Source organism: Aquila chrysaetos, chromosome 19 (genome assembly GCF_900496995.4).
Source record: "Aquila chrysaetos chrysaetos chromosome 19, bAquChr1.4, whole genome shotgun sequence".
In the NCBI taxonomy this organism is placed as follows: domain Eukaryota; kingdom Metazoa; phylum Chordata; class Aves; order Accipitriformes; family Accipitridae; genus Aquila; species Aquila chrysaetos.
Window position 1 is genome coordinate 2,136,490 of NC_044022.1, and position 12,845 is coordinate 2,149,334.

The following is a 12,845-nucleotide window of genomic DNA, read 5'->3' on the forward strand; positions in this document are numbered from 1 at the left end:
CGGGGACGACCTGTCCGTCACCGGCAGGTTTTTCAGCGAGGCACCCCCGGGCCGCCCCGGCCCTGCTTCACGGGTGGGCAGAACGGGATTCCCGCAGCAGCTTCCTCCTAGGAAGCGGCACCGGGAGCACCCGTGTAAACGCCAGACCGAGCGAGCCAAGCCCGAAGGCAGAAATTCTTCGCTGCGCGCAATAAAGTTGGTCGCATTAAGACGTTGAATAAATGTCGTGGAATGTTCTTTGCGGTGTGACTTCTCCTTCGCGGTGGATATGCCTGTGACAGTTACTTTAAGAATTAGTAAGCGGGCAGTAGCTTAGAGATTCCAAGCGATTAAAAGCTTCGCTGGTTTATTTTTTTCTTTAAAAAAAAAAAAAAAGGGTTCTCTCGAAGTGAAGCTCAGTAAATACTGCAAAGCAGAAGAGTTTGCCACTCCAGCTTATTTGCAAATAAAGGTCCCGATTACTAACACTTAAATACCGAAGGAAAGATTTGCTAATTACACATCACACGCACACGAAACCCCTAACTGTCAGATTAGTAGAGTGCCGGCACGTTTGCAGTCGCTAGCATCCCTCCCCGTGTGCACATTCACTAAAGGCAGCTTGCTAGCGGGGCTCTCGCTATACGATAAATCGCCCGGGTTTGAAATGACTAGATACTTCTTGTGCGTCTGAAAAAGCAGAGGAACATGCACTCTTCACAACATCTTGGAGCGCTATACGGAATATAAAAACGAAGGTAAGAATTGGCAGATGAGATTTACCGTTCATATCTGCTACTTGATTTCTGGAGGGAACGCGAAAAAGACCTGACATGCGTTTAGCGATTGATTCTCCCTTCACAAGGTACAAACACAAAAAGCAAGGCAGAGACAACGCCGAAACGCATTAAACCTCAAAATGGATTAGAGCCTGTCAGAAGATCTTTTAAAACAACACGAATCGTGGACTTTTGCGTAATATTTTATTCCAAAGGCCGCTACATTTGCCGTGAATCTGCTGCCTCGTTCACTGGCCGGTTCACGAGAGGAAAAAAAAAAAAAAAAACCAACCCAAAAAACCAAAACAACAACAACAAAAAAAAACCGAAAAACCCAAACCCGCCAACTTCTGGCTTGCAGTTAGAGGCAACTATCAGGAGGAAAGGACGGCGGGAGGTGCCGCCGAGTGGGAGTTAATGAATTTACGCCTCTGCTCCTGCCGGAGCGAGCCCGGTCTGTCGCTCCCTACTTGCTGGACGCCCATGAATACACCTGCATTCGCGTCTCGGCCGTGGGGAGAGGCACGCAGGGATTCGGTGCGGAGCGGCACGGTTTTGCCAAGTCCTTTCGAAACGGCAATACCCTTCAAGTTACACCCAAAGGAGAGCGCTTTCTCTTGATTTCTGAGCGAACGGATGACCGGGGCGGGTTTTTCTGCCAGTAACCTTCTACCTTTCTATATGTGCCTGCGTGTGCGTGTGTGTGTGTGTGTCTGTGTATACATATCTATCTCCCGGAGAGGGATTAATTAGCCGGGTTGGAGCTGAAAGAGGCTGCAGTGACGAGCCCAGTGGCGATTGGCCGCCCGCCTGCCTGGCCCTGCCTTTATAATTTCCACACGAGTGCATCTGGGCTCTTATACAAACCAACAGCCAGCTTCTTCTGACATACACACACACACACACACACACACACGGCACTTTTTTCCACCATCTGATTAACCACCCCGCGCACACACACACACACAGAGTGATTACTACGGGAAAACATAAATAAATACGAAGAGGTTTTATTATTTTGACTACTGGAAGCCTCGCTGTGTCTCAGTGCAACTTTTGTTTTTCTTGCTGCTGGGGAAGGTGCAGCCCTCGATGCTTTCCTCTCACTCACGGACCCTTTAAAAAAAGGGGGAGGAAAAATATCGCCCCCTCCGGTCCCCCGCCCGCCCCCCCCCCCCGCCTCCCCCCCCCCCCCCCCCCCCCCGCCACACACACTTCAAGACGGCTGATCTAAAAAAGCAGGAAGAGAGCATCTGAGGAGCAGCAGCCCCGGCGCATTTTGAAAAAACATTTGTTCCATTTCAGAGTGCGGCAGCCCGTTTCTCCTCTGAAGTTGGCTCCAGCCTTAGCAGCCGCATTGGATCCCACAGCCTATTGCGAGACTCCGGTGTACAATCCGGATCTCTGCCCCAACATGATCGCGGCCCAGGCCAAGCTGGTGTACCATCTGAATAAATACTACAACGAGAAATGCCAAGCCAGGAAAGCCGCCATCGCCAAAACGATCCGGGAAGTCTGCAAAGTGGTGTCGGACGTGCTGAAGGAGGTGGAGGTGCAGGAGCCTCGCTTCATCAGCTCCCTGAACGAGATGGACAATCGCTACGAGGGGCTGGAAGTCATCTCCCCCACGGAGTTCGAAGTCGTGCTCTACCTGAACCAAATGGGGGTTTTCAACTTCGTGGACGACGGCTCCTTGCCGGGCTGCGCGGTGTTAAAGCTGAGCGACGGGCGCAAGCGGAGCATGTCCCTCTGGGTGGAGTTCATCACGGCGTCCGGCTACCTCTCCGCTCGCAAAATCCGCTCCAGGTTCCAGACCCTGGTGGCCCAAGCCGTGGATAAGTGCAGTTACAGAGACGTGGTAAAGATGGTGGCGGACACCAGCGAGGTGAAGCTGCGGATCCGGGACAGGTACGTGGTGCAGATCACCCCGGCGTTCAAGTGCACGGGCATCTGGCCGCGGAGCGCTGCCCACTGGCCGCTTCCCCACATCCCCTGGCCGGGACCCAACCGGGTGGCGGAGGTCAAGGCAGAAGGCTTCAACCTCCTCTCCAAGGAGTGCCACTCGCTGGCCGGCAAGCAGAGCTCGGCCGAGAGCGATGCCTGGGTGCTGCAGTTCGCCGAAGCCGAGAACAGACTGCAGATGGGCGGCTGCAGGAAGAAATGCCTCTCCATCCTCAAAACCTTACGGGACCGTCACCTGGAGCTGCCGGGCCAGCCCCTGAACAATTATCACATGAAGACTCTGGTTTCCTACGAATGCGAAAAGCATCCCCGCGAATCGGACTGGGACGAGTCGTGCCTGGGGGACCGGCTCAACGGGATTTTACTGCAGCTCATCTCCTGCCTCCAGTGCAGGAGGTGCCCGCACTACTTCTTGCCCAACTTAGACCTCTTTCAGGGCAAACCCCACTCGGCCCTGGAAAACGCGGCCAAACAAACGTGGCGACTGGCTAGGGAGATACTTACCAACCCGAAAAGTTTGGAGAAACTTTAGAGGGTCGCCGTGACACCGGCCTGACCGATAGATCTGCTCATTTCCCCGCGAAGTTTAAGCTGCCCGTTCGAAAAGTCAAATCTTTCCACTTGGCAATGCAAATAAGGTTCTCTTTTAAAAAGGAATATAGCTTAGGCTCTTCACAAAGAACAGCAAATAAGAACAGCAAGTATCGTTCCTTTTATCCTCGTCACAGTTTTGCAGTTCCCCGTGGGGGAAAAAAAAAAAAAAAGGAGGAAAAAAAAAAAAGAAAGAAAGAAAGAAAGTGTGTTACCTGGAAAGGAAAATTGGCCGTAATTTGACACGATTGTGACCATTCTGCCTAGAAACGGTACCAACGGATTATAACAAAACCCGGTATTTTTTCTGTAAACCCTCTGTGAGTAAAAGCTATTTGGATATGCCACCTGAACAAACCCTAATGTACCTTTTAATTTGTATCAAATATTGTGATCACACATTGTCTTTGAAATTGTGGATGTTGGTGTTTTGTGCGTTGGTGAACGGAAGTTAAATTGCCATTTTGGATACTTCAAGGACATTTTCTGCTAAAGAGAAGATACCATTTAAAAAGGTAGATTTTATCACGGTACTTTTGTTAATTGTCTTCTGAAGTGTCTGAACTTAACAAGTTTACATTTTTCGTTTCATATATATTGCTTGTTCTATTTCTAACATTCCATAAATATACTTGAAATGTTATTTAAATATATTCAAAAGAAATTTGGATTCTGCTTATATAATAACGCTTGAATATTGGAATTATATATTTGAAAATGCACTTGAAATACACTGGATAATTACCTTTTGTGATTTAGATTTTAATTTCTGTTGCTGATTTATTTAATTACAAGCTAATAAATGAAGTAAAATGCATATGGGTAAGCGTTTCAATATCGGATCAAGTTTTCCACTCGAACAAACAGAGGCAGCTGTGGTTTTGTGCATTTTGCCTTTCTGTGGATAGTTGCTTAAATCCTGTAAAGCAGAAAACTTCAGGGCAGCCGCCTCGTTTTGAGTTTTGAATAGTTTTGTAGAGCAGGGAAATATTGGCGGTACAAACACATTACAATTTAGCTCCAGACGACCATCGGCAACTGTCAGACACCGATGTGGTTATTAAGGCAGTAACACTTTTTCAGCCGTCAGAAAAGAAATCTATTTTCGAAAGGTTTCCTGTACGGCGCTGATGTGTTTCTGCTCGGTTTTGAACAAAGCTGAGGAAACACAACACATCCCTGGAGCAGTCGGTGTACCGAGCAAGCAGCGAGCCTGATAAACCCAGCATTTTGGCGCAAGTAGTAATAAAGAAGAAAATAAAATTTATAGGTGAAAGGTTCAAGCCGGCACCAATAAAGTGAACAACAATATTACTCCTGACCTACAAATCCGTTATGAAAGCGGTAAGATTGCCAGTTGCACTCCCAGAAATCGAGCCCCTGCGCTCCCAGGGCAGTCAGAGGGAATAACATGTGCCTGCCTACAAAACTGCAAGCCAGCCAAAATTCCCTGTCCGTACTGCAACGCCTGGTCCTTCTCAGCATGCGTTTCTTTAAAGCGGCTTTAAAAGCAAAACGCGAAGTAACAACGCGGATTTTGTTTAGTACCCTAACAGTCAACAAGTGCTGAAAGAGGCCGATCGCCTGTGTAACACCCACCAGCAACTGCTTCCAGTGGGTGCACTGTAACGAAACCGTTATACCCAGCCATTCTGACAGAATCCTTTTTTTTTTTTTCCCCCCAGCGCTGCGAAGAAAGTTTCGAGTTTGAGAAATTATTCGTCAAAGAGAAACCACCGTATTACGAACGTATTAGGACGAGATCGCTGGCATTTTCTTGGAAATTATTTATGATATTTCTCCCGACCCCCCCCCCCCAAGGTCTTTGTAAAAGCACCTCCCCTATTTTCTCTCTTCCAACGTTTCCCAGCGCAAGAACAAAGAAATAAAGCAACAGCGATAAGACTAACAAAAAACCCACCCCAAACCGATGCAGGCGACATGAGCGCCCCGTAACACACGTCCCTTCCGTGTGCCCCCTCCTCCCCCCGTGGCCGCCCCCCGCTCCCTTCCCGCGGGGAGGAAAGCCGCCCAAAGGGTCTGCTCAAGTCACGCACCCCTGCTCTGCTGCGGCTGGGCTGGAGGTTTGCGGGGGGGGGGAAGGGAAAAGGGGGGCCGGGGGCGGCGCTGGGGAATTGGTAGTAGTAAATGAGTTCAGAGAAAAAAAAGCCAGAGCTTTCCCAGGAATCAAGTCTTGGGTACATGCCTATTTTCCCTTTCTTTTTTTTTTTTTTTTTTTCTTTCCCCCAGAAGATAAGCAGTAACTTGCATTTCAACAGCGTTTACTCAAATGCGCCGTATTTTCTTGCATGGAAACTAACGTTCTCGAAATAACGGGATTCTCCGATATCCTCGGAAGGGGTAAAACCCTCCGCGGCGTCTCGGGAAGGCTGCGGGCTGGGACTGCCGCTCCCTCCAGGGATTTCAGAGCAATTGGCTTAACTCCTAAATCTGACCACGTTCATACAAAGGCACCGAGCGAAAGGCTGTTGGAAAACGCGCCCGCCGCCGTAATAGAGGATTTAACACCATTAATACATTGCGCGCTTTTTTTTTTTTTTTTGCCTTTTTTTTTTTTTTTTCTTTAATAAAACGCAGCGAGAGGCGGCAGACGGGAGCCGAGTTTGGAGGGAGGGGGCGGCCCCGGCACACGTGTACCGGCACCGGGGACCGGGGACCCGGGACCGGGGACCGCCCGCCGCACTCACCTTGGGGTCGATCTTCTTGAAGGCCGGGTCATCCTCATCCACCTCGAAGTAGATTTCCGTGGTGGTGATGGAGAGCGTCCCCTTGGCCACCACCACGGGGGCGATGAGCTGTGCCGGCGTGCTGAGGACCACCGGGCCTGCAAGGCAAAGGGCAGCGGCGTCAGGTTGGAGGAGCCCGGCCGGCCCATCCCCGGTGGCCCTTCCCCTTCCCTCCGCCGAGCCAGAGCCCGGCTGAGCCCCCCCGGCAGCTCCGCTCCGAGAACCGGCGGGTTTATTCCCCCTCCTGCCCGCGGGCAGCGCTTTGAACTCCGGAGTCGGGACAGAAGCGAGCCGCTGGGCTCCGGGGCTGCCCGATAAAATCAGCCAGCAGCGAAACTGGGAGGGGGTTAGAGTGAAAAATAGCTGCCTCTTACAAGCAGGTCCCCTCTCTTTTCATGCCCTTCTGCTCCTCGTTAACACTATCGCCGTTTATGTGCGATAGCGGCGACTCGTTACACGCAGCTTCGACCTGGAAGCGAAGGGTCCCGGCGGCCGGGCACCGACCCTGGGAAACCCGGGGACATCACTTTTAGCTCTGGCTCCAGACCTCAACTCCCGAAGTTTGGCGAAAGATTGGGGTTTTGGGGTTGTTTGGGTTTTTTTTTTTAACCTGCTTCGATACCACAGGCACACAAAGGCTAGGATCGTTAAATATGTTTACAGCAAGATCATTTTTATTTCAACTTGCTGTCACTTAATACTTCTAAAATTACTGTCACAATATTTCCCTCAAATGCATTTCTTAACGAGATGCTTGCACGGGCACTGAAAAGATGGGACAGGGAAAACCTATTATAAAAGGCAGCTTTCTCAGCACAAAGTGTTAGGGTTTAATTTGGGGGAAAAAAACTTCTGCTTTAATGCCACAGACGACAGGGGATCGCTTTTTCACCACCCTATCCTCAGTACGAATGCAATCTTCTGCTAAAGCTGGCAGTGTCAGTGTTTAGGAAGCTCGCTTGCCCAAATTAAAAGATTAAATATAAAACACTCTTCTGGATCGAACCTCTAAAGCCTGTAGGGTAATTTGTATACACACACGTAAACACACATGTACGCACGCACGAACACGCATCTGCCACACGAATAATAAAAGCCTCAGTACTGAGAAACCGGGCGCAACGCCCCGTCACTGGCCTACTGATCGCCTCGGTGAAGGCTGACCGGGGGCGGGGGGGGGGTTTGGGTCGGGTTTAACGCGGTTCAATTCTCCTCCGCCAGAAGGAAGACCTGGCTCGGATGGCCGAGAGAGAGCCTGCCTACAGTTCCAGCCGCCATCGTCCCCGGACAACGGCGGTCCCTCCGGGCCCGAAGGCAGCGCCGGACGAAGGCTAGGCCTGGCACGGCGGAGGCCAGGCCTTGGGCCGCCAGTTGGCACCTCGCATCGCTCCCCGGCATGGCGGGCGCGCTTGGCTACCAGCCCTCGCCAGCAACTTAGCCCAAATTAGTCCTGTACCGGCGCAGCTAACCGTCAAGGTTGTTCGCGTTTTGCTTTTACTCTTAACACCCAACTTGAGGCCGCGCCGCACGGCGTTTTGCCACTTACGCCGCAAAATAAATAGAATAGAAAAGGCGCGGATTGCTGCGTGTGCAAGGGGAAGCTAAACCGCGCGGTTCCAGTGACAGCTTTCAGCGGCCCAGCGTGGCAGGCTGGATAATATTGATACAAACTCTATTTTCTTTCATTTTATTGTTTTCCATCTCCTAATAAACCGGGGTAGCCTCTTGACCCTAGTCAGCTGATCGGAATCACATGCGCCGGGCTTGCTTTGCTGCTCTCCCCGTCTCGCCTCCATCTTCTCTCCCTCCCTGCGCGGCGAGAAAGGAGCCGAGCCGAGCCGAGCCGGGCCAAACCGAGCCGAACCGAACCGAACTGAGCCGAGCCGAGCCGAGCCGGGGAAGCCCGGCTGCAGACTCCGAAGGGCAAGGGTGATCGATCCGAAACGCCGCTTTAAAGCCTCATCAATCTTCATCTGAGGTCGCTCAAGTCATTACGCCCGATTCCCTTGTACGATTACAAGTGGATTTGGGTTTCTATTCCCCAGGCCCCCGGGCTTTGTGTTTCCAGAAAGGGGGGGGGGGGGGGGGGGGTCTGGGCAGCCGGCGGCTCCCTGCCCCGCCGAAGCACTCGCCCTCCCGGGCGGAGCATCCCGGCCCTCCCCTCGCCCTTCCCCGCGGCCCGACGCACGGTGATGGGCTCCCGGGCCTTTGTGCCGGAGGAGAAGCCCCTTCGGAAGCCGCGTCCGGGCAACGACCCGATATTCGATCATTTTAAGGAGGCGTTTGGGGGCTTTGCTGGATCCCAGAAGGAAGACCGGCAGTTTAATCCAATTACCTCTTTTTTCCCCTGGTGTTATGCGGCTAAAATAAAAAATGAAGCCGCAGCTATTTAATGGTCGAAAGGCCAAAACCTATCATCTGACACCCAGGAGAAGACAATCCGTGCGCCCCGGCTAGCGGGTGTGCGAGCGGAACGCACTCGCGGACTGGAGGGGGGGGCAGAGCTGCAAAAGCCGGGGGGGGATGTGGAGGGAAAGGGGACATTCCCTCCTGAGCCCGTTACTGGATGCGGGCGAAATCGGGGATTTCAGGCTTCCTCCTTCTCCTCCCGAGACAAGGCTCCAAGCTCCCAGACCGGTACCTTGGCATCTGCCCGGTGTTCTGCTCAAATGACACCCGAGATTTGTTGCAACGTAAACATGTCAGAGGTATTAAAAGGCGACAAGGAACGAGCGTTAGTGTACTCTCCAGATGAGAAAACGTTTGCCTGTGTTTTTTTGTTGTTGTTGTTTTTTTCTTTTCTCTTTTGGTAAAAAAGAAGCAGAAAGCATAATAAACAGTGGTCAAATTGCGGGATTTCGGGGGAGGGTGCGTTCAAACTAAGTTATAAAAACCTTTGCAGGTTCCCCCCCCCCCCCCGAAAGCACAAGATGAAAAAATATTCGGCATTAGCAGTGTGTCATTTTTACACTTGTCCTTTGGAAATCTCCAATTACAACTTCCAATTCCATAGCATGTTTAAGGAGCGCTGAGTCTTTTTGTTGTAGCCTTCAGGGAGCAAGCCAGCCACTGAGAGAATACGAAATTAATCCACTACAGCTATAGAGAGAGAGGATTATGTTTTAATCCCCTTTGGGATAGTCTCTGGATTTTAAGGATCGGATATTAAAATGTGTACATAGCGCATAATCAAAACACTGCAGATTTTCCATATGGCACCGAGCTACCGGGAAGCTTCGGGTCTCCTCCCCAAACCCAACCGATAACCTACAGAAACAAAAGCCGGGCACACCTGAGCCGGGAGCCGCGGGACGGGCTCCTTCGCTGTGCGGGCAAAAAAAAGAAAAAAACCGAGAACGGGCTCCGGCTCCCAGCCCGGCCCCGGCCCCTCGGCGGGGCTGAGGGCGAGCTGCGCTTTTCCAGGGGATGGAAAGAGTCATTCCCAGCGCGGCTGGAACCAGCGGGCAGCGGCGGGCAGCGGTGCTGCCCGGGGGACCGGTACCCCGGCACCGGGGGGGGGCTGCCGGCCGCTCCCCGCGGACATCGAGAGCAGCTCCGAGGGTGTTTCCCTTCCAGCTCCGGGGGAAAAAGCCCAACCTGTGGCTGCTCCGCTTCACCAAACAGCCTGGGGGGGGGGGGGGGGGGGGGGCACACGGGGACAGGCGGCTAGAGCGGCTGTCGGCTCTCGGAGCAAGAGCATCTCCCTTCTAGGGCCCGTTCCTTGCTGCCTCTTCCCAACGCCTCTGAAGCGGCCGCCACGGCAGAGACCTAACAAAGAAATTCTGGCCTTAAAAAGCAGACCAGGAATCACTTCAGCTCCACAGGTCTTGTAATCGGTTCAGCTGGGGAGTTTTCCGCTTTGCCTGTGGTCGGCACATGTGATTTACATTTCTAAAACAAACGCTACCGCGCATATACTTTTTAAAATAATATTTTCTTTCCAAAAGTAAATGATTGGGGGATTAGAAGGTCCCAGTGAATAAAGCAGAATGTAATCTCTCTCCTCCCCTCCGCTAATTTTTGTTAGACGGAGGCTTCAGTCCTTGTAGTTAGTTCTTGCCTCTTAGTTCTTGTGTTTTTCAAGCTCAAGTACAGAAAGTCAACGCGAGTGAAAAGTTCTATCAGGTGAAAGAGTTTGCTATCTGCTAAAGCAATGCCAGTAAAATTACACCTCTTAAGGAAAGCGCCAAAGGAGGGGTGTTTTGAACTCGTTATTATTTCAAACATTTTCCTAAACTATAATTTTTAACTGTAAGAGCTGTAGATGTGTTACATTTGTGAGCCTGAAAATTACACCGAAGGTGTATTTGCTAAGATGATCGGCCGTAATTACTCCTAAGCAGGCTCAGATACATGCTTTTACATGCTGAATTATGAAAACAAGCAATTTACCTGCTGCAGCCTTAGAAGTCTAACTTTTAGAATAATATTTTGGTGATTACTTATAAATGAAAAAATACTAGCTGGGACAAATACTTTGAAAACATATCCAATCGGCTAGACCTATTTAATTTTACAATCTACTGGTAATTATTCTGAAAAACAAGTCATGAATATTGTCATGTTTAATTTTTAGCTGACACTGTTTTAAAGGAAAAAACATATCAATCTTTTTCTTCATCTACCATTTAACATGGAAAATACAAAAGAGATTAGCTGGAACTAATAAATTTACTATGTAAAATAGTTTGCATAAACTACAATTTGTAATTTGATATGATACTTAAACAAGAATTTTAAATATTAAGAATAATTATTAAAAATCACTCACAAGGTACCTGAAATAAGACAACCGAAATTCCCTCAGCACTTTATAACTCTAAAGCCAAGTGTATCTGACATTGACTTGCATTTAAAATGACTACAAATCCTTATACTTGCAACAATTTATATGTAACACACACTCACACACACAAAACCTTCAGTTTCTTGTAATACAAATCACATAGCGTACAAGCAGAAACAGGTATAGGCACCAGAAGCCTCTGGGAAACGCTCCGTAGTCAGAAAAATATTTCAACCAATTAGCGTGATTAATATAATACATGCACTGCCATGTAAATAACAAGTAAACTATGTAAGATTCCTAAAAAACAAATCACAGAATTTAGTCTTTTTTGTTCCTATGGTTGTCATAAATCCGATCCAAGCTACCCTTCAGAAAGACTTCTGCAGTAAATATATCGAACTTACATGAGGATGGTTGCCCCCAATTTGTTCTCCCCTATAGCAGATACAGGGAGTAACTCCTTCACTCAAGCCAAGGCTGTTATAAGAATGTATATATACAGCTCGCTTTACATATCACTTTCAACAGTTTCAATAAAGAGAATAATTTGCACAACTTCTTGATTGCAAAACTCAGAATCTAAGTCTAAACGTGACTATAATCTTGTTGTTCTCCTCCGCCACTGAGTAACAACCCCAATTCCCTTCCCCGGTTTTCAGAGATATCCAAGCCTACTTTGTTGGCTTTTTGCTCTTGCACAATCATATGTTTCATATTGTGAGGGAGGGATTGACTTTTATTGTTTGTTTAAATGTCATTGCCGGTATGGATAGGCCCTGATATCCAAAATTTTCTCCACTTTTTCCCCCTTTCCCCCATAAAGCATGCAACACTCCTACTAACATCAAAGATCAACTTCAATGGTCTTTTTCAACAACAATAACTAAACAATTACAGCAACTCAATTCTCTTAAGTGGTGCCATAACAGCAAACAAATGTGTTTGATTAAAAAGAAAATGTAAATAAAAATACTCTTACCTATTACAACTGTGAACAAAATAGTAAGAAAGAAATACATATTTTTGCTGAGATTGTGAAAATAGTTAAAGATAGTGTTGCTTAAGAAAAAAAAAAGTAATTTTCTCTTGAACATATACATAGTTTCCATACATTTGAATGAAGTGACACATGCACCTCCACAGGTAAAGTATTATTTGAATTCCATACCTTCCCAGTCACACTGAAAGAAAAATGAAAAATAGTACTTCTTCCTGAGGGAAAGCATGTTTCACAACATTCCTTGGAATAAGTATCTTTTTATATTGTTCAAATAGTGTAATAGAAAGCAACCACTTAACAGAACAGTTACAGAATATGCAGAGACAGGCTCAGTACTGTACCAAAGTCAATCTTACTAGGTATCTTCTCCCTGAAGGTCCCATGGAACAACTAGCTGGGTGTCTAACAGCCTGAAGCAACTCAGAAAATCGACTTTTGCCCCCTTTTGCAGGTAAAGTCTGATTTGCTCTGTGGCACACATGAGAACCTCTGAACTGTGCTCGAGCTCTGAAGTGGCTTACATAGGTTTAGTATTCTTCCAGGACGTGTTCAAGCACCAACCTGCCAGATGATCAGGTATTAATAATAATCAAGACTCCCCTTAATGATTTACAGCTGGCCAGAAACTTAAATGTTTGGGATAGGGACCTCACTACTGCAATGCATACATTTCCCACTTCGAAATTAGATTCATTCAGTGTGCTCTGCCTGAAGCTATACCTTGGAAGGACAGAGTAATTTAAGCTGGTTTAGAAACTAAGAACTTGATCGTTAAACAGTGCATCCAGATGTGAGTGTGCTACACTAACGCACTATGATCTGCACTAGCTTCCTCCTCATTTTCAGGTAAAACTTAAGGTACTTTTTTCAACCTAGAAAACCTTAAGTGATGCTGAACACGCCCATATAAGTGAGAGTTTTCCTCTCAGAGAGAGTCACTATAGCTGTCTATTTAATCAAAAGGTAACAGAAAAAACACACCTTAGAAAAGCATACTT

At 48.4% G+C, this 12,845-nt stretch overlaps 2 protein-coding genes across 17 annotated transcripts in view; one reads left to right on the top strand and one right to left on the bottom strand.

The window, feature by feature from the left end:
* The window catches only part of NBEA (neurobeachin), a 514,437-nt gene that overhangs the window by 153,512 nt on the left and 348,080 nt on the right, over nt 1-12,845 (bottom strand). For 15 of the 16 annotated variants that reach the window (XM_030042222.1, XM_030042221.1, XM_030042209.1 and 12 more), the window contains one exon: nt 6,020-6,156. In XM_030042222.1, coding sequence (XP_029898082.1) covers nt 6,020-6,156 — 137 coding nt within the window. Of the gene's footprint in view, nt 1-6,019; nt 6,157-6,432; nt 6,555-12,845 lie in introns of those variants that run through there. The other variant, XM_030042219.1, reaches the window with a different exon arrangement.
* On the top strand, nt 1,036-3,467 carry MAB21L1 (mab-21 like 1). Its single transcript, XM_030042224.2, has 2 exons — nt 1,036-1,072; nt 2,048-3,467. The coding sequence occupies exon 2, from the start codon at nt 2,173-2,175 to the stop codon at nt 3,250-3,252; it is 1,080 nt and encodes a 359-aa protein (XP_029898084.1). The 5' UTR covers nt 1,036-1,072; nt 2,048-2,172; the 3' UTR covers nt 3,253-3,467.